This window comes from Priapulus caudatus, unplaced genomic scaffold (genome assembly GCF_000485595.1).
Source record: "Priapulus caudatus unplaced genomic scaffold, Priapulus_caudatus-5.0.1 Scaffold136, whole genome shotgun sequence".
NCBI classification, from domain to species: Eukaryota; Metazoa; Priapulida; class Priapulimorpha; order Priapulimorphida; family Priapulidae; genus Priapulus; species Priapulus caudatus.
Window position 1 is genome coordinate 76,462 of NW_014577197.1, and position 22,234 is coordinate 98,695.

Below are 22,234 nucleotides of genomic sequence, written 5' to 3' on the forward strand. Positions count from 1 at the left end.
TGTATATATATATATACACATGTGCATACAAAGTGATAAATGATAAAAGCTTGTAGGTGTACCTGTTTATGGGAGGAGTTGTTGTTAGTTGGTGTCACAGATGTTACCGCTGTCGAAGGGGAACCAACAGATGATGAGCTAGCGTTTGTTAGAGTCGTAAGCGTTTTTCCCATCAGCTTGTTCAACTTATTGGTTCCCATGCCGACAAACTGCAAACAGCAAAATTAAAGTTCAACAGATTTCAACGCACCAAGAATTTGCAGCCGCCGTTCTATAGCGGCGAAGGCGGAACATACGTAACACGCTCATGACGAGATTCCCTCGTGCTAGCACGAATGACAGCATGCAAGTGTTCGCGACAGCGGCTTGCCGAGGCGATGCTCTTGTGACATTTACTCATCATCCTCATAGCCACGTTGTCATAGTAGACATAATCACGTCACCGTTGTCATCGTCACCGCGACATCATCATCGTCACCGTCATCATAGCCGCATCGTCATCCTCCTCTTTCATCAGTATCTTCATTTATTTGCTACTACTGAATTTTCTACTCTATCCCTGCGTTCTATCCTTCTCGTCCACCTTCTATGGCCCTTTGTCCTAAAGTTACTCTCCCCCCCTCATCCTCCCCCTTTATTACTCTTCTTTCTATCATTCTTTCATCCTCTTGTTTCCTCCCCCCCTCATCCTCCCCCTTTATTACTCTTCTTTCTATCATTCTTTCATCCTCTTGTTTCTCTTATTCCTCAATGTTATCCTCCTGTGTCCCCTTCTCTCCCCCCTCCTCATATTTCTCCTCCTCTTTCTCATCTTATTACTCTTCATTCCATTTTTCCTCCTCCTCCCCTCCTCCTCTTTCTGATCCTCTTATTCATTTTCCTCTTCCTTCCTCCTCCTCCTCCTCCTGTTTTTCCTTTCTTCCCCTTTCTCCCCCGCCTCGCCTTCCTCCTCCTCCCCCTCCTCCTGTCCTTCTCCCCCTCCTCACCTCGCCCATGACAGCGATCGGTGTCTCTCCGCACGACTCGGCAACGCGATGCTCGACCAGGTAGAACATGTACTCGTCGTAGAGCAGCCGGATGAGGTGGAACGAGCCGAAGCTGGCGGCCGAGCGCAGCGTCAGGTCCCTGATCACCATCGAGCTGCAGCGAAGAAACGCACATTATAACACGCACGCACGAACACATAGTTACATTTATAGTGATGATAATCAACATTATATTAAGAATAAAAAATAATAAAGATAACAATAACAATAATAATAATAATAACAATAACAACAACAACAACAACACCAACAACAATAATAATAATAATAAAAATAACAATAGCAATGATAATATTGCGCATTTCCAAATGACAGTTTGCTTTCCCCAGTGCCTTCAAGCATTATCTATATTTCCAGTGATGTACGACGCACCACGACCGCTCAACCCCCTCCCCCGCCCGCGGTGAACTCTCCCCCGCCCCTACCTGTAGAAGGACCACTTCAGCAGGAACTGGCGAGCGGCCTTGGCAAAGTTCGGCGTGCCCTCGTGTGGCTTCAGCACTTGCGTGACGACACCCTCGAGCCAGATGGCCCACTGCTCGAGCGAGTTCTGCTGCTGCAGCGTCAGCTTGAAGTCCTGCTCCAGCCGCGTGACCGTCTGCTCGTCGCACTGGCACACCCACGACGCCTGCTCCTGCGTGCACACGCACATGACGCGCGGAGAGACGGGGCCAGTAAAGCAATTGCAAGGCTCGCGCGCAAAAAACTAAGGAGGAACGTGAAGTCTACCGTGAAACGGGCTGAGTACAATACACCTGATCGTGCGTGCATGCGCACAGAACACGCAGATAGATGAGGCCAGTGAAGCAATCGTAGCGCTCCACAATGGCCATCGCAACAAACATAACATCGTACGTATCTCTGCTTAGTGATCGGAATTACTTTGTACTTTTTCGGAAGAACGTGAGGCCTACGGTAAAACACTCGGAATACACAGCGGGACCTGTATTAGCGGAATCCTTCCCAAAAAGGGTGGTTTTGGCAATTTTCGAATAAGTTTGCAGTAACGACGAACATACGCCTGAGCGTACCTGTACGTTGTTGAAGTCGACGCGGTTAAGATCGGTCAGCATCTGTGATATCTGTGAAGAGTTTTGTAGGACGGCGCGCGCTGCCTGCGCAAGATGGTTCAGCGACGTGTAACGCCTCAACGTCTGTGCAAACGCGTTCACAGCGGCGAGCTGCAACACAACAACATAACACACTCACTTACACCACACGCGCGACACCGCAGCCAGGCACCTACACATCACAGCGGTGAGCTGCAACACAACGATGCAACACTCACTTACACCGCACGCGCGACACTGCAGCCAGGCACCTACACATCACAGCGGTGAGCTGCAACACAACGATGCAACACTCACTTACACCGCACGCGCGACACCGCAGCCAGGCACCTACAAATCACAGCGGTGAGCTGCAACACAACGATGCAACACTCACTTACACCGCGCGCGCGACACTGCAGCCAGGCACCTACACATCACAGCAGCGAGCTGTAACACAACACAACACACTCACTTACACCGCGCGCGCGACACCGCAGCCAGGTGCCTACACGCCACAGAATAGAGAAAGGTTATCACGGGAATTCTACTTGTTGGCACTGTTTAGAATTATCTCCAAATTTCTTCTGGGAGTTGACAGGGCTTCTAGTAGTGAGAAATCTTAGATTTCATTCGGGAATCTAAGAAATATGCTTTAATACAGAATCATATAGAAACGTAAAATGAACAAAACAATCACATAAACAAGTATATATCTAGTCTACGCTCTCACCGTAAGACATAGCGCTGCTACCATTATATTCGCCAAGATAAGATGAGATTCAATCAGTTCAGTTGGAAGAACTCATGCCGAAATCTGTACAGAAACCTGGCAGTATCGCATTCATGTACTCTGGGACATTTCGAAGCCTGTATGTTCAAACGAACTTCGCTTTCTTCTTGCGGGTAGGCAACACAACAGCAACTCTTACCTTCACTTTGATCATGTCTTCGGGGACTCCCTGCATGGCAGCCGACAACCAGCCTTCTAGACTCTTGGCAAAATTGCGAATAGCCTGGGTAAGTGTACCTGAGAAGCATGCAGTAAATTTACGTGAACACTAGAGTTCATACAATAATATAGCACGAGTATACTTCATACTAGAATATGCTCAATGAGGAACAATTTCCCCTATCGTGAGGAAATTCGATGAAGGAACTCGATTCGGCGAAGGAACTCGATTGAAACAAATTGCCTGCAATTTGACAAACACAATCCACAAGGTTCCATACTGTCACAGCTCCTCGCCTCAACCAAAACCAACTGCTGAAGACACCTGACTCTAACCTATCATCTTCCTCCACTCGTCTAATGTAGCAATACCGCACGTCGCAAACCAGGAATCCGCTTCCCCGAGCTAAGTTCTCGCTGGACACTCACTTGGAATGGGCCTGAGGACGTCTGGAATGAGCACTTCCACGAGTGCTTGGTACATCTGGTAGTCGCACGTGCGCACGTACTTCTGAATCACCTCAGACTTGCACAGAGCGTACAGCTTGTCTTTGGGAAGCTGCTCCTCAAAGTCACTGTCCCTGTAACGAGCAGGAAGCGCGGTCATAAGCAGGAAACGTGGACGAGAGCGGGAGACTGGTCGCGAGCGGGAAACGTGGTCATGAGCAGGATATACGGTCATGAGCAGGAAACATGGGCACGAGCAAGACACATGGTCATTAGCAGGAAACATGGTCATGAGCAGGAAACATGGCATGAGCAGGAAACACGGTCATTAGCAGGAAACATGGTCATGAGCAGTACACGTGGTCATGAGCAGGATATACGGTCATGAGCAGGAAACATGGCATGAGCAGGAAACATGGGCACGAGCAAGACACATGGTCATTAGCAGGAAACATGGTCATGAGCAGTACACGTGGTCATGAGCAGGATATACGGTCATGAGCAGGACACATGGTCATGAGCAGGACACATGGTCATGAGCAGGAAACGTAATCATGAGCAGGAAACACGAAAACTTGTAAGTGCACTGTGTGTCACTGTGACGCTCTACATTTGATGATATACGTTCTATTGCCTCTTTCAGTGTTGGAAACAGCACAGTGTCCCCTAGTCCAGAACCGGTAACTTCTGAGTAGGACCGCTGTTTCGTTGTATTTCCTGTTCGAACATTTTTTCAATGGTTTACGTTACCCATTACTAGTGTTGTCAATCGGTTGTAATTACGTAATCGATCATCGGTTGGACCCAAGTAACCGATGATCGGTTACAATCGGTTACTCGGGGTGTTGAATGCCTGCGTGTGCGTAACGTCGTGTGCATGTACGTGTGTGCATGTATGTGCTTGTTTAGCCCTGTTTACTGTTTGTTTTGCACTGTTTACTAATGTGTGTATAATACATGTATGTTAATAAAGGATAACTTGTATAGTAGTAATGGTATCACTTTTCCAAGTTTTCTTGTTCAAGTTGTCAAGTTTACATTTATTTCAATTTTTTTCTTCTTTCTTTTTTGATGAAATCGATTACGGATTTTGATAACCAAGCGCTTGGTTCGAGCCACTGTTCAACTGATGATCGAGTATAATCGATGATCGTGACATCACTACCCATTACTAACTTTACCTTAAATGCATTACTCATACATTGTGTATTTTCCCATAAATTTAACTGCATATGGGAATATACGGAACACATATGATGAAGACCTACATTTCAGGCCCGGTTCTCCAGAATCCTTGCCACAGTGATTCGACCATTGAGAACTGGAGGTTCAAGACAACATCCAACACAGACTGCAAGAGAAAGAACCCCTTGTTCAATATGTACGTACTTACTACATAAATAGCTCTACTCGTGAGCATGTTGGCATACTCTAAACGAACTAAATGACTGTGAAAGCTAACTAGTTTCAGCACAGTAAGATTACATGTATGACAGTAACTAAAAATAATACTATTTGGTAGAGAAACATAATTATCTAAATATCATATGATGTATAGCACATGCACATCCGTTACTGAAATGTCTACACGTTGTTTTGCAGCATAGGATGTTTATAATTCCATTGCATTTCACGTTTCCAAACATGAGCCGTGAAACTTCGAATAGACAACAAGCATACCTCACAGTGCTCTTTGAAAAGACACTGGAAATTTTTCAGGTCTTCTTCGGTCGACTCCTCGGGCAATACGGAATTGCCAAAGTCGATGCAGTCGAAGTTTGGGAATTCGCTTTTCGCCTCTCCCAGATACTGCCTGTGCTGATCATTCTGTCCCATGGCAGCGGAGTTCTGCTGATAGCTCTGACTGCTGCCCTGCTGGGAATCACCCTGCCCTTCCGACTTGACATTCACCGACTTGAACCTACAGACGCATAGAGATACGGTTGAGGTAATCATCGGGAGCACACGCATTCCATCACACATTACTCTAGTTGAAGCTAGGCACTGACACAAGCCTGCGACTGCAACGCTACAACGACTCAGCGGTGATCACGAGCGGATGCGAAGTAATTTGTTAGCGTTGGTGTCTTACCTTTTGCCCTGGTTTACTGGCTGCTGACGCATCGCCATATACCCAACGTCGTCAGAGTAGGCATTTAGCGGTGAGCTGGCTTTGATCCGTATGCCATAGTAGTGATACTTTGAATTTCCCCTGTAACGAATAGGAACTAGTGAATAGTACTATAAGTTCTAGGTACTTAATACTACTATTATAACTCTAGTAACTAGATTTAGACTACATGTACTAAATTTAAGAAACCACAGTTTTTCCTTTTCAAAAACTGGACCGAGCCAGATTCCTGGAGTGGGTTCTACTCATGTGGATTTAAAACCCTTGAGTCCAGTATAAAATAAAGTAACCAAAAAACAAAAAAAAAAACAGTGAATCATACATATAAGAAAAGGGTGAGGCAAGGCATCTAATGAAGAGACGACTTGAGGTGTATCAACTACACATACAAACAGACAAGTTGGATCCAGCAGCACCATGAGTGCCCCCCCCCCACAGTTATCAAACTCAGTCTAACCTCGTTCCCAGTCGCCTCGTTCTCAGCCCCAAGAAGACGGAGCGGATGAGCTTTCCAAACGAGGCGGCGTTGACCGGGTCCAGCTTGTTCTGGGAGCAGTGTCGCAGGTAGTGGTTGTAGAGGGTGCTGCGTGGCAGGCTCACACCCTCTGCCGTCTCGTAGTTGTCCAACAACCACTGTATCTGTTCCGGAGAGACAGACTACGGAATATTATTGATTACCACCAGTTTTGCCAAAAGACTATAGACTTTGCAACACATGACGAATGTTCGGCATGATGAGAATGATCTTGATGAGTAGAAAACAAACAAATTGCCATCCTGACCAGCAAATCGTATAACACGGACGACATAATGTCTTCATTCTTGATGTCAATTGTCTTTTTCATTGCTCAGTTGGAATATGTTTAAGTTTATGATACTATGACATGTTGCAAAATAGAACGATAACACTGACGGTTTTTACCAAATATATCGCATTGAAAATTCCTCGTTTGAAATCAAGCTTTCTATAAGCAAAGCTAGTTTATATATTATTGCAAATATACATTCTTGCCTAAGGCTGCCATACACTGATCATTCCCCAAAATGTTGTTTCCAAGTGTATGTAAGAGTGTTTAGTTTCCCATACCACATTAGTTTTGTCTAGAAACATTCGCCAGCTATTTTAGGACCCTTTGGAATGGAAATTAGGAATATCTTGCCCACACACCAGTGAGATTTATAGTACTGATCAACAATGCAACTAATTATGAGATTAGTAACACCCAGCAGTGGGAATAATAGCTATTGTTACATAAGGCAGCTAAGATGCCTGCCTTCTAACTTAACACACAAGCATATTTCATATCACTGAGCGACATTGAGCCAAGATTAAATGGTCATGGTTTGTGCATGCTAATGAAACATGAACTTCAAATTTGCCAATATGTAGTGCTGCAATCAGGCACATAATAAAACAACTATTGCCTGAAACTCTGAATAACAGTTTCCTCTTAGGCTGATAGAATCAATGTTACTTTCGTCAAAAAATAGCGAAATTCTATATCACGAAAGAATTCAAATGGTTTCCAAATAATTTTATAGAAATTTTTTATGAATGTTTTAAAAACATGCTTTCCAGGAACATTCGTTTTGGAACGTCACTGAGTGTATGGCAGCGAGTGTAATTTAGACTGCATAAGAAATACATGGCTAAAATGCAAATAACAAGGCCCATCACCAAAAGCTAGCCAACCAGTACTAAATCACTCCACAGTGTTCGTTTCCATTTCAGAGAATGCTGATGGATATTTGAAAGTCACGGTGGAGCTTTGTGTTTTGCACATTTGAGTTTGTGCGTACGGCATAAATAGGACAAATACCAAGCACCAACATACATGCACTTTCGAAATGCTTCTACATATGTGCTGTTCACATGCATATGCCTGATACAGGTTCAATTGTTGGTGATGGCCCGCGTCTATGGGCTGTTCCACAGAAGTTAGTGCCAGAGTATTATGGGATGGAATAGCATTGCTCCCTAATCAACAGGTTGACCAGGTTTGTTGAGGTCAGTCTGATTGATACCTGCTACCCTTACAGTACACTGGTAACCACATACATGTGCATGCTAGTTCGTAGAGAACTTTTGTCTACAGCCAACAAATAGCGGTTGCAAGTTGTCTAGACACCGACTAACCATCCACCATAAACTACACATTCCTAATTGACGGTTACAGAAGCACACATATACCAGTGAATACGACACTCAGACTAAAACAAATCTACGTCGTACGTACGAGAGTTCACGGAATTAAACGTCTCAACCAAACTTGCCACAATAATTCAGTAAAACCAAAATTACCTATATTTTAATTTCCCAGACCTAATTTCGAATGAGCTAGCCTAGCCTAGCCTATATAGTGGCCAACTCTCTTCTGAACCAAGATACACACAGAAAGAAATCCACAAAGGAGAATTTCTCAAAAAGTTACTCAAGACTCACATAAGTTACAAATTGAAATCACGCAATACTGACTAAGATTGTCTTACTGTAAAAACCTCACACAAACATTTGGTTTTTCATTTTAACCAAATCGAATAATTTCAACAAAAAAGTTACGCATATGCGTCCACAGAGTGTGGAAACCCCTAAACCACGCATACAGATTCACCAGGGAATGACAAGTTTTGTTTTAATCCGCCTCCCGGTATATACATGCTGCGAGAAATACGCCGACGAAATTGTTACAGACAAGAAACTAGGTGAAGTTAGCGTGCGAGTGTGGACACGAGAAGCATCAGAGTTTTGCGAACGCTCTCTTGTCCACCTAACGGGAGTCCAACCCGATACGACATAACGGATACCCGACGGACGAAGACAGACGTATCCGTGGAAAAGCCCATTGCAAGACGACGCGGTGATTGCAGGTGCCACTATAGATACCCGGATATATATATATATATATACGACAACATTCACTGGAATCGGAACTCGGAAGCGGACAGCCTAATATGTACGTGACAAGGTTGGCATGCTTCATAACGAAATGACCTTACCAACAATGTGTGAGCAGAGTCCTGTGCTCGGACACTTACGGTAGTGGGTGAGGCTCGTGTTGTATGTGTCAGTGGGTGACCCTGGTTGTCCATAAAGCCACCCTGAACTAGATACGTACCCCCACCTTGGTATGTTACTACCTGGGGACTCTGTACGGAACCTGTCTGCGTCACCGGCAACGGAACCTGCTGCTGCAAGGCAACAGTGACGTTGTATTACTTTGGCAAGCCCTGTTGACACGAGGGAGGTGCCAATCATACGTTCACCAATACTGCAGAAACTAGAAACGGGCATGACAGATGGAGGCATGATTGCTCGGGGAATGGGAGGGGAGCGGATGAGAAGTTCAGGGAAGAAATGACAATGGACGAGGAAAATGCGGCAGAGGCAGAGGTAGTGAGGGAGGGAGAGAGGGAGAGAGAGGAGAAGGAGAGCGAGAGAGCGAGAGAGAATGGAGAATGAAATGGATGTAGACGACGAGGCAAGTGGGGTGAAATAGTAATGATGGAGAAAATAAAGTAATAACGTAAAGAAATTTAGAAGTATGGAAAGGGAGGGTGAATTAGAGAGGCAAATTATATTAATACATGAAAACACTACAGCAATCCTTAATTTGGAATTTAGTCTGGAACACTTGGAAATATTTCTGTCGTGGAGAATACATCAAATATAAATAAATATGCCAATCGCAAACACACCTCCTTTTATGTGGTTTTGTAATTGGAGGTATGCTAGGAAGTTTGTGTAAAATGAGTACAGTGCAAAGCTGTCAATCAACGTCAGCGTTTGCCCTTGTACTAGTAACACTGAACTTTGCACAGCTGTTATCTGAATGCACAGCCACAAATGCACGTGTGTGACACACGCACACACACACACGCACACATGACACGTACATTTCATATCACTGAGCGACATTGAGCCAAGATTAAATGGTCATGGTTTGTGCATGCTAATGAAACATGAACTTCAAATTTGCCAATATGTAGTGCTGCAATCAGGCACATAATAAAACAACTATTGCCTGAAACTCTGAATAACAGTTTCCTCTTAGGCTGATAGAATCAATGTTACTTCCGTCAAAAATAGCGAAATTCTAAGGCAACGAGTACGCACACGCACACGCACACACACACACGCACACGCACACGCACACGCACGCGCACACGCACACACACACACACACAAACACAAACACATGCTCATACATGCACGCACACACACAGGCGCGCACACACACAGGCGCGCACACACACACACATACACACGCACACACACGCTCACACATGCACGCACACACACACGCACGTGCCCGCGTATGCACACGCACACGCAAACACGCACACACGCACACACGCACACACGCACACACTCATATGCGCACGCACGCATGCACGCATGCACACACACACATACACACGCTTTCTAAACCACATAAGTACACGTGTATGCACGTATGCATGCCCGCCCACCAATCCACTCATAATCCCACCCATTCACTCAATCCCATGGAAAGAGTATAGCAGCGTCATGCATAGAACTCTACCAAAGTGCAGAATGTTAAAGTTGCCAATATTTAATATAGCTACAATTTAGGCAGCTTCTAGTATTAGTTTGTAAATGTGCAATGTTAGTACGCCAAGACATAGGATCGGCCTTCTACGCAAGACCGCACAAAACTAGATACTGCCGTAATCAAACTGCTAAAAAAGGGAAAGGGGTAATGCAGTCACATTCCATGCCCACCACACTCGCATTAAACCAGTGTGTACCTGTAAACCATTCACACTGACTGAGTGTCAACAGAATAAGTGAGACGGTGCACACCTGGGTGTTGGTGACAGCAGGCGTGTTCGTCGCATAGTACGTTGCCGTGGTGACAGGCGTGTACGTGTACATCGTACCCGTAGAGTCACTGTAGTACGTCGCAGCCCTGCGAGAGAACGACGCAATTACAAAACTTCTTACAAAACTTTGACGAACCCAAGTTTACCGTGGCACAATGCCAACTAACCACGCCGCCCAGCACAAGGCGATGACATCTTACTACATCAGTGAGTCAACTAGTTTATAACACGAACTAATAAATGCATAGATCTTACGTTCACAATATCACAGGAACGCAGCAGTGACTGCGTAGCACGCATCTATAGATGATGAAAACAACCTTGACTTTGAATCACGGAAAAGTGGACTATTAATACGCAGACTAATTACTGAATCTGCATAAACTCTCCATTTGATAATTAAACTGTTAGCTGCTGCTATTCAAATTATAAACGGAAAACTTTTAAAACGTCATCTCACTCCTACTGCAATTTACTCATAATGAGCTATCATGGGTGTGAGAATTATGTACGTTGCTAAGCTTTTCACAATAAATCCCACAAATAATATAACATGGGATAAAGTAAAACTACGCAACCCTGCTTGAAATACCTCTGTATATTCTACACCACAGGCAATGCTGGTACAGAATATACTGTGAAACGCAACGTTAGACTGTTAGCACTGTTATCTTATAGCAATGTTTGCACTTTAAATCCAATAGATTTTTCACAATTACGCATTAAAATTACGGAATATATTGAAATTATGCTGCCCACACTTTCTAGAGTAAATGAAATTAGTTCTTTGGAACCTGAAATATGACACAATTATAGAATTACTTAGACGACGTAGAAAAATGTGTCTTCTTAGGCTTGTTTGGGTAGGTAAAAAACTATAAATTATTTTTCATGTTTATCAGCCTATCAAATAATAAATTTATAGTTTTCACACTATTAAATAAATCAAGATAGACACAATAGAACAGGTGGCCTGTGATAACACTACAAGTCATGGAGCTACTGAGTTAGCTCTTCTAATATGTTTTCCAGTAACATGGTGTCAACAAACTTTGCCGAAGCCCTACCAGATAATTATATGGATCAACTTCCTATAGTGCTAGTCCAACCATCCTGCTCCAATATATCAATACCATGAATGTTAGCACAAGGTTTGACCAACATATATACCCTATGTGAATTGCATTAAGAAGTCAATCAAAAAAAGTGAAGGAGACAGAAAATTCTTCCTAATTGCAGTAAATGTAATTACTATCATCATCATGCTGAATTGCTACGTAAACTAATATAATGTTCATCATATTAATTCTCATGTAATGCAAGACCTACAGCATGCAATACGTATAAAGACATATGTGACAGTGATAATTTTATCAGTGACTGCTAATAGGAGAAGTATTAAAAAGACAAGTATGAAGCATATAATAAGAATTTTATAACACTGAAAACACCATAATGCAATGCACCATAATGTAATGCAATGCACCATAATGTAATGCAATGCACCATAATGTAATGCAATGCAAGCAACCTAAATGCACCAACCTAAAACCAATGTCTTAATTAGAACTTTTACCTACACACGCGAAAGCACCCAAACATAGACTACACGTTTGCACAGCCACTGTGCATAAGAGCTGACTACGTGTAGTTGTTAATCAGCCCTTCAGACACTGCCCACGGGGCTTGTTGCTGTTAATTAACCCAGCTTACATCTCTCCATTCGCAGCGGTGTACGATGGATCGGTGGCTTCGACGTACTGCACTTGCTGCACCTGGGGATACAGGTTGGCGGGCTGGCTCGTGCTCACGTTCTGCAGGGTGACCGTGTCACCCGTGTTCTCACTGTTGCCGTCTGCAAGAGAGGCGATATGTGTGTACACGCCACACACACACGCACGCAACAACCAATATACAACATGCACGCACGCACGCACGCACGCACGCACGCACGCACACACATACACACGCATACGTGCACATGCACATGCACGCGCACACTTACAGCACGCGCGCACTTATTCTTCAATACTTATTAACTCATAGTCATAGTTGCAAGACCTATGCTGCTCTAACTAGGACAAACAGTAAGGTGAACGTTTAGTCGAAGTTGGAATTTCTGTTTTAAACGTAGCAAGACGTCGGGTCCAGATGACGACAGTGATTTATAACAATTGCCAATAGAAAGCTCGCCAACAATGACAACCATCGAGAAGTCGATGTCGATCAAAATGATAATTAATGCTGAAGCAATTTCTTTTCAATTCACCTAGAGCTCAGATGCTTTACATTCAATCCAAGTAAAGGCCAATGACACGCCACCTCACCAACGCATATATCATGCTCAAAGTCTAACCCGAACAAGAAAGCAATTCCAAACCTGCAGGGAGAATATTAACTACCAGCCGATAGGCCACTATACGACGTTCAAACATGGCTCGCAGAACCACCGGGGAACGACTATGTAGAATGACTATCTACTGCGGGCGGTCGTGTGGTCGGACACCCACCTGCAACAGTGACAAACTGCTGAGCCTGCTGGGGTTGTGTGTGCGGTTGCGGCGCCGCTGTGATGATGGTCACTTGTTGTCCGCTCGGCTGTAGTGTTGCTGTCTGTATCTTTGCCTGCGTGCTAACTGTGCTGTGAAGACTGTGGGCTTGATTTGCCTATGGTAGGAAAGAGACACAGTTTAGGCAGAAAAAAAGCACGCACGCACGCACGCTCGCACGCACGCACACATAGACACATAAGACTCATAGTTCAACTTGCAGTTCAACCAGCCCACATAAATTCTTATTGTGAGGAGAACATTTTAGATGAAAAAATAGTCAAAGATATCGTGTAATGTAATGGAAATAAACGGAAAGATTGCATTCAAAAATTCATTCATGTGTATTTTATCCATAATTATTTCCAGTAAATTACATCAAAGCCATTGCAGTGAATGTGACTGGAACTAGAGTCAGAGTGGGGAGGAGGAAGGGCGACGAGAGGAAAGAGAACTCCACTTCACTTTTCACAATTTTTTTTGGCAATTCTGTTCAAATAGATGGCTGCTCAGGTAAATAATTAAATGATTTTTAAAGTATCTAGACAGACACAAATAATCACAACGTATTTTTTATATCTCGTTTTTCTTCTATGCATAATTTTCTAAATAAAGCTACAAATTAGAAACACGTTGGGAGCTTACAAAAATAACATAGGAGACAATAAAAATTTCTTAAGAATACTTTTCTACCTTGTGCGTGACATTATCACTTGTCAAGCCATTGTCATGAAACAAACACAAGCTAATTTGCATAACCGTGAGACTGACATCCGTGCAGTGACAACAAAACAGTGGTTGATTATTATCCTCTATTTATAATAGTTGGAGACCATATATACATCAAACATCATGCGCAACAGCAAGGAATACACTGAAACGATGCAGGTATATGTGCAAGATGAAACATACGAACATAAAGTGCACGTTTGGTCACACTTATATAAGAACAGGAATAATATAATATATACTACTATCCTGAACAATATTATTATTTGACCAACGCGAATTTTAGCCAATGTATAGCAAAAATTATTAGCTACGTAGATTTATCAAGCTACATCCATGGTTCACGTATACATCTTTTTATCATCATTCAAAAATGTGATGCAACTTTATAAAACAATCAGGTTTACACAGACTGTGACAGGCAGACTTGATCACTTAAAATAGCTCAATGTAAACCCGTGTGTCCTCTTATTACGTGGTAACAAAAATGTCTATTAGTAATACTACCACAGGAACTTGGGTGACTCAACTCTGTGATAGGTTAGGATGGATCACATCTTCACAGTGAATGAGATTTAAAATAGTACCTATAAAGCATCACAAATATTTACCAATATACACATATTATTTTTGCAATTAATATTGAAATAACTGAATGATATTGTTCCTAAAATTGTGCAAAGATTGCGTAAATCGAAGGCGGTAGCTTGCCAAAAATAAATTGAACTACGTCCTTTTCTCATTGTTACAAGACCATGACGAAAAAACCTTACGTTGCCTTTAAATTATTGCAAACTTTTACAAATCCTTTCTATCCCCTTAAATTTTATGAAGTGTGTGTGACATGTTTCATTGCCAGAAGGGCCAATTTACGTTGCCAGACAGTCATTCACATTTCCAGCCAGCCACTTACACTGCCAGACAGCCACTTACATTGCCAGGCAGCCACTTACATTGCCAGGCAGCCACTTACATTTCCAGAGAGGCCACAAAGCGAGTGTTGCAAACCTGTACACTCAGTGCCACTTAACTTGTATGATTTCTGTATGCCTTCATATAACAAATTATAGACCTGCATTTTTTATCATTATAGATTAATTCACACACATTATCATCTGATACATTTAATATCCTATTATCCTGACATTATCTACTACATTTACTCGGGGAACAAAGTAAGCCAGAATTTGAGCACGAACGTTTTCACTAAATCTCTATCGCAGTCGATCCAAGTTAACCACGTTTAGTTGAGCGCAAATACATGAAAGACGAACATCGCAGAAAGTTGCAACCAAGTAATTCTTGTGAGAGGATAATTGCACATAATATGAGGAAAAAATACAGATGCTGGGACGTCTAATGGCAGCATTCGAGAACGTGAAACATGCGCGTAGAAAAAAATTCCATAATGATTATACTTTATAGCGCAGCATCAACGGGGGTAAATTTAATCAGTATCTCGTTTCGTATATCATAATATCAGGTAATATCATGCATATAGATAACAAATATTGTAGAACTATGTAAAATTGTATTGTAGAAATATTGTAAAACTATGATAACGTTGCAGCTGATTACAAATATATAAGGGTTTATCCCAACCTATCTTCTCCGTTAAATGATATTCCAGCATTAGCATGAAGATTAGAGCCTTCTCACAAATGTTCTACAAACGTTCGATGCACTATGCACTACGGTCCTGTTATTTTAGATACATGCATGCATACATTACCTTAACTTCTAGCCACACACCATCCCAACCCCCACCATATTCATGCACATCTAATGTAATCTCATCACGCAAACCATTCCGAACATTTTCAAAACGATGTGCTTGCGACCATACGATACCTTACATGCATCAGTACGTCAACAAAATGAACGAAAACAACAAAACAACTGATTCTCAAGCAGACACGAAGCTTCCCATAGAGATTCACAACTGTCATGCCACGGCGAGATTACCTGAGTAGACGCGTGTTGATTTGACGGATGAAGTGTTACCACAGTGCCGACACTATGAATCTGAAATATTCCACGCTGCCGATCAGAACTAGTGCGGTATTACGCGTGTGCCGGTCCCCCCAAAGTTTATTAATCACTGCTCTATAGTGGCCCTGTGGGAATCGCTCGTGCATTTGTGGAGTGAATTTTACCAGTTTAACCGCCCATGGGGGAATGGCGAGCGTTCTACCGTAAACAGAGGACAACATCCGACATGTAATGCAACCGCTTAATTACCACCCACCTGAAGCAAATATACACGGTTAAAAGAAGTTTCTTTTTTTTCAAAATAAAATATTTTATTTAAATAGACATATCTAAACACTTTGGCATAGTATGGGAACATATCTATTTCCGATTGAAGTAATCCACCCGACTCCCGTGCCCACTTCTTAAATGTTCCAGCCCAACTATAGTGCCTTTATACACTATTGATTTTATGCCACGCAGTAACGGCCATATAATAACACACAGTGCCTCCCGCCCCGCATCTAATAATAGCAACAACATACAGGTGGTCGCTAGGTACCGGGCTTTTAATCTTGCAAGCTGTTCATAAAATATCGAACAATGCTACTTCATCAAATATCTATGGCTGAACAATTAGGCAGCCTCCGCGCGAATTGGTATCCATGGCTGCCACTCAAACTGTGAAGGAACTCGTCCGTGACAAATCAATAGACACGCGAACATGGCTAATAGGAACTTGCACCTGAATGGCTCCCTGTCCCACTTATACAATGTGCATTAATAATTAGTTATTAACGGCGGTGTACCTCTAAACATCTGGATGATAAAAGGCATAATCGAGCGAGGGTAAGTGTGTAACAATGAAGCAAACAGTATTCCCAACCCTTTCATTAGGATCCGAAACGGTCGATATATGATATGAAATAAACGAAACGTTTTATAATTGCCGTTTCACAATGCGTCTTTCTCTCCCGTTTCATTATCACTAGCTTTGTCACAGATAAACCTATGCGCGCTCCACACAGCTGCAATATGCCGAACGGTACGTCACACAAAACCTAGCCGCTGACAAGTTCAATAGCACTAGAAATAATCGATTTCTCAGCGCATTTGCCAGGTAATAATTTTTTTCGAGGCAACTCATATTTGTTCATACTTCAACTCGACGATACTCGGCATTATCAACTGCAACTGTCAACCGAAACATCCTGAAAATGCAACCCATCTACCGACCATGAACGTAGAATAGTCTACGGGCTGATGCTTTTAGGTTTTCCTGCGCACAATTATCCTTATATAATGAATGATGAATGCAGTTTTAATAGCAGTGTCCACCGGTAGCCGAGTTTATTATTTATGCCGCTAATTTTAGCGACCTTATGGCAGCAGTCATGCTCCTGTGGTAAATGGCAACAACAACTTACAATAAAACTGCCAACTACTGTAGCTATCACTACCGTATCCTAGTTAGTATCCTAGCTATGTCTAAGCAACTTTTGTTTGCAATGGCAACGGGCGTCAGGCTCAGAGGGCCACTACCTACATTTCGGCGATGTATAGAAACCATTACTACATTTCTGCACCCTCAATCCTCAGCAAACATCTACGTATATGTCCGCTCAGCGACGTCGGCGAGAGAGTGACACGCAGGATCGAAGTTTGGCGTTGCGAGATGAAAGATAACGAGGATACAAAGAGGATCGGCCATGAAATGCATGTGCTAGAAGAAAGAAGCGGTGTGAGACGGAGGAGTCATCTCGGTGCAAATACTACGCCTGCAACCAATCATCTAGATCTCACGAATTCGACTCAGACATGTGCAGGCTCCAGGAGGAGTGAGTGGTATGAAGGTTTACCGCGAATGTTTCGCGTTACTTTTTTTCACAGTTACGCGACAGACTGCGACGCGTTGCCACCTCATAACTAGATAGAGCGAAACAAGGTAGAAAATCGGTAAACTCTTGGAAACTTTAACATCACAGTTCGGCATAACACAAGTTCGGCATAACGCATCATGCTGTTTTCTCATTATTGCTAGTGTAGTCTAATTCTTATTAAGTGCTAGAATTTTAGTGCTCGTATAATACTGCTTTACAATTAACTGCGATAAATGGATTTACAAAGTTGCTGAAAGCATATTTAATTGGCGCTGTGCCGCATTATTTTATGAAGTTAATATCAAGCAAAATACAAATTGCATGGTATTTACTCAAAATGATTTCAAAAAAACTAAATTACTATATATATACATATTGTGAACTTCAATATAATGAGCTTGATAGACGTACACGGTGTAGATTTGCCTTTCTTTCTAATTAATACGCACCCTAAAGTAAAACTAAAACAAATCGTAACAAGACAAACACGCATGTATACGTTAACGCGTAAACGTGCCCATATTCTTCTCACACTTACATCAAGCAAACACACTCCCTGATTGAAAACGGCAGAGCCGCGGCAACCGGCACACAGATCAGTACGCAATTACTTAAACGCTTAAAATAATAGCTGTTAATTGATACCTGTGGACTGTCAATCATGCTCCTGCCATCGTGGCCGTAACACTTTACTTTCTGTACCCACTCGACAAACTTTTCGTGCTCATAGTCACAGCTGGAGTAAACATCTGCAGCTGAACTACACGCGCTCTCTCTGTAGCACACCTCCATTTTCCCAGAGCAATTATGCAGAACTGCTCTGCCGCCGCGGCACTCAACACCTGTACTGCTGGCTGCAGACAGCGCATACGGTTAACCAGAAAAAAACGCCTGCAAGACTTCCTTCTTATGATTTACTTACTCGGTAATATCTTGACTTCTCGTGCTCGAGGTATTCTTCACAGACATTCTTGGCCTAAAGCAACTTTGTAACTGTGGTAACAGAAGTGAGGCATGCAGGCGAATGGGGCCCGGTTATTTGCTGTTGCTATGCAAACAAAGCGGCAACCTAGTGACAGGACGCAGCACAGGTATGTGGGGCGGCGGGCAGGCACGAAAAACGCGGGGGATGAGTCACGCGTGCAGAGCGAATTACCTGAGGCGTCGTGGACTGCTGCTGCTGCTGCTGGTTCGCAGGTTGAACGGCCACCAGGTTGGTCACGGCTGAAGCCTGTTGTGCGGCTCCGCCACCGTTCGTGTTTATCACTTGCATGTCCGACACAAATGTTTGTGTTGCCATACCAACAATGCTGTCAATGTAATCTGTAGCCTGCAACGAGGAGAACATTGTCACAGCGCCGGGTTTAGCTAAACGGCTGCGAATGCACTCTCTGGAGTCAATAATGAAAGGCTAATGCACGACACATCACAGGCATCCAAACGGTGAATATTCCCAAATGCAAGGTCCTCATTGGATCCCTATCGACCGTAGTAATGTAACAATATACACGCAATAAATTATTGCCCACACGGGAACAAAAAAAATCGAACTAGTACATATCTACAATCTTTAATAACTCTTGCGTATGAATGGTTCAACTAGAGTATGTGCTCAGGCTTTACTGCAATACATATATGCATGCAGCTCATATATAAACATTTGATTGGTTTGGTGCAGACGTTTAAGGTTTATAAAGCTCACTCACATTTATTACCAGGTAGTATGTACATTCGTCTAAATAAGAAAAAGGTATGTTATAAATTGTATATACATGTATATTCTGCAACGTACCTACACACGACTACTAATACCATTTCATAATGATAAGAACAGACACATTAAATGTATTAAAGTATTTAACACATATGTGCACAAACCACGCGATTTAGCAAGTAATCAATCGTGAAATATGCATCGTTATACACTTGAATGACTTTGCACTTGCACAAACACAATACATGTTGAAAGACAAATGGGAATTGTACGTAGTCTGATATTGTAATCACAGAGTAGCAAAATGTATTAATATGTATTATGTAAAGAACTTAAATTCTCTAGCAGTTGTGATAGCGTTAGTGTTAGATGCGTTTGTTGTGATGCGGTTGTTGTGACATAGTTGTGATGCATTTGTTTAGAATTTGGTTTTTGAGTTTTTGAAACACTACTTTTGAGGCCATACATATAACATTTATATGAATACGCAGTATAGGAATTACTAGTATAACAAAATTATAATGTATAAACCAGTGGATATTCCGTGTACTCTGTAGATAAATCTCACACAATGACATGTCTTTATTTTGATTTAGTGCCCTTTGGCTAACACTGATAATGAAAAAAGTTTGAAATTTAGTAGCTTTCTCTCAGAAAATAACAAAGATATATATCTAGAGAGAGAGACAGACAGACACCACAAAACAGTGTGCTAGGCCTTTTGCTGGCAATTCAGGCACCAAGGTGATATACAGATATTGATCTAGGTGAGGTTTCAAAGCTGGTGGCCACAAAATGCTCCGCTGGATCTGTTGCTATAACTTTATTGACGTATGTCTGCATGGTATCTGTTGCCAAGGTGGGCACCAACCATTTGAAATCGCTTTGTTAAAATCCAATTCCTGGTGCTAAGCAACTAGATGGATTGTAAAATTCTTTTCAGTACAGCCAACAAAAAATATAGAGTTCAGTCACTTTATTGCAGCGATGCGTGCAGCACAATGGTTATCATGCATCTGGAAAGCATAGCATAATAAATTAGATGCTAATGAAAGAGGTAGCAAATGGATATCTTTTCTATTAAACATTTATCACGCATCTAATATTTAACACCCCAGCATATGCTATTTTAGCACATGCAGTCAACTACAAAAGACCCAAGTGTTGTAGGGGGACATTTTTCCTGTGTGTAGTATACCGTACATAAAACTCACCAGAATTTTGCAACAATCACGCAACATTTCGTACACTTTGATTAGGGAATTTATACAAATATTTATTCATAAAATTTCACGTTTCAGATTACTTTCATATGCTCAAGTAAAAATTAGTCACTTAAATTTGACAGAGACAATGAAGTGTTTACGTCTTCTCAAATATACAACTTCTATGACGTTGTGAAACCTTAATGTCTCTAAAGAACGCGTGACATGTGTTTCCTAAACGTCTGTGCATGCTATGCTGAAACATACACACACACTAAAGTTTAGTAAACAGTCAGCTATGGTATAGTCAGTCAAAAATCCCTGGGCTTACCTATCTAAATACATATCGGTATGAATCACACTCACAAATGTTTTTTGTCTGCCTTCAAGCTAATCTCAAAGAGCACGTACATGCTGTTTTTTTGCATAAATACATTGCCTGCCAGAGTTGATAAGGGGCATGATCTGAATTACATATGTACAAACATTTGAGTTTATGTTTTATATTTAGCATTTAATTTTTAGATCATCTTTTGAATACCATACGTTCTTCAATGTAGTAGAGGATTGACAGAGTAAGGCTTTCAACTAGACAGAAAACATCCAGGCAGGGAAACACCTGCAATTTCTCATTTGATTAAACTGGATTTTGACCCTTGACCACTACTTTCCCACTGATGATTTTATTCTTGATGCTACATTATAACTGAAAAATAAGGCGTGCACAAGCTGTTTTCACATGCAAATTTGATGTAGTTGTAGCAGCCTCATTAGTTGAATGAAATGCACTGTCATAAATTTGAAGTTGAATTGTATTACTTGGACCTTTACTCCAAATTCTTGATGTACAAACTATTAACAACAAGTATCATTAATAAATTTAATGACAGCTTATAAACAGTAGCAATTACAACAACTAACAATACTAGTAGTAGTACAGACCCTCACAAGCCTTGAGGGATACAGAATTGCAACTTAGTGCTGAGAACAGTTTCTAGCAGAAAGGAGCATATTGCAGATCACAAATTAACAAATATAATAAATTTTAAACAGATCAATGTGCCTATTAAGCTTATAATCAATCAATACTAATTAATTTTTATTCAAAATGCCACTTATATATGAATTGTGACATTTTTATGACTTCCAATCTTCACACACATACACCACAATTTCAAAAGGTTGTTGTAAGTTACGAAAACTGACAACTTACTAATTAATATGAATGTAATCAAAATGCACACTAGTTGTAAAAAACAGTGGCACATATTAATGCAATAAATTCATGTTAAAATGTCAATCAATACGGTACACAATCGAGTCCACATGATACATTAACCAGTTACAATTGTTAACGACCAGTAGATGTCACTAGTGTGCAGTACACATACATTTCATATACACATGTATACATGCTGAGATACAAAGAAGTCAGAGGGTAGGGACATTCAGGTCTACAGCCAATACCTTCAACAATTGTGACAAATGTCCGGGTGGAAATTTGACTTCACTAGCTAGCAAATACAAATAACTGCCAAATAATTTAACTGCTCACAAAATTTCGATTAAAGGAACAGTAGCCTCTAGGTTCTAGGGTTATTTTCAGCTAATTTAGGTTATAATTGCGCTACATAAAAAGTTTCATGGTTCAATCACCATTAGAAATATTTTTTTTTAATGTTTTAAAACCAACGACTACAGCAGGCTTTCAGATTT

General features: G+C 41.8%; 1 protein-coding gene across 11 annotated transcripts in view; it reads right to left on the reverse strand.

The window, feature by feature from the left end:
• The window catches only part of LOC106805999 (transcription factor RFX3-like), a 31,605-nt gene that overhangs the window by 1,141 nt on the left and 8,230 nt on the right, over positions 1-22,234 (reverse strand). For 3 of the 11 annotated variants that reach the window (XM_014807815.1, XM_014807816.1, XM_014807811.1), the window contains exons 2-16: positions 18,756-18,929; positions 12,981-13,137; positions 12,184-12,325; positions 10,451-10,556; positions 8,623-8,814; positions 6,083-6,282; positions 5,587-5,706; positions 5,175-5,415; positions 4,763-4,845; positions 3,477-3,628; positions 3,028-3,125; positions 2,078-2,227; positions 1,472-1,680; positions 987-1,140; positions 63-209 (exon numbers count right to left, since the gene is read on the reverse strand). In XM_014807815.1, coding sequence (XP_014663301.1) covers positions 63-209; positions 987-1,140; positions 1,472-1,680; positions 2,078-2,227; positions 3,028-3,125; positions 3,477-3,628; positions 4,763-4,845; positions 5,175-5,415; positions 5,587-5,706; positions 6,083-6,282; positions 8,623-8,814; positions 10,451-10,556; positions 12,184-12,325; positions 12,981-13,137; positions 18,756-18,899 — 2,295 coding nt within the window. In that variant the 5' untranslated portion in view covers positions 18,900-18,929. Of the gene's footprint in view, positions 1-62; positions 210-986; positions 1,141-1,471; positions 1,681-2,077; positions 2,228-3,027; positions 3,126-3,476; positions 3,629-4,762; positions 4,846-5,174; positions 5,416-5,586; positions 5,707-6,082; positions 6,283-8,622; positions 8,815-10,450; positions 10,557-12,183; positions 12,326-12,980; positions 13,138-15,713; positions 15,804-18,755; positions 18,930-22,234 lie in introns of those variants that run through there. The other 8 variants (XM_014807812.1, XM_014807813.1, XM_014807818.1 and 5 more) reach the window with 8 other exon arrangements.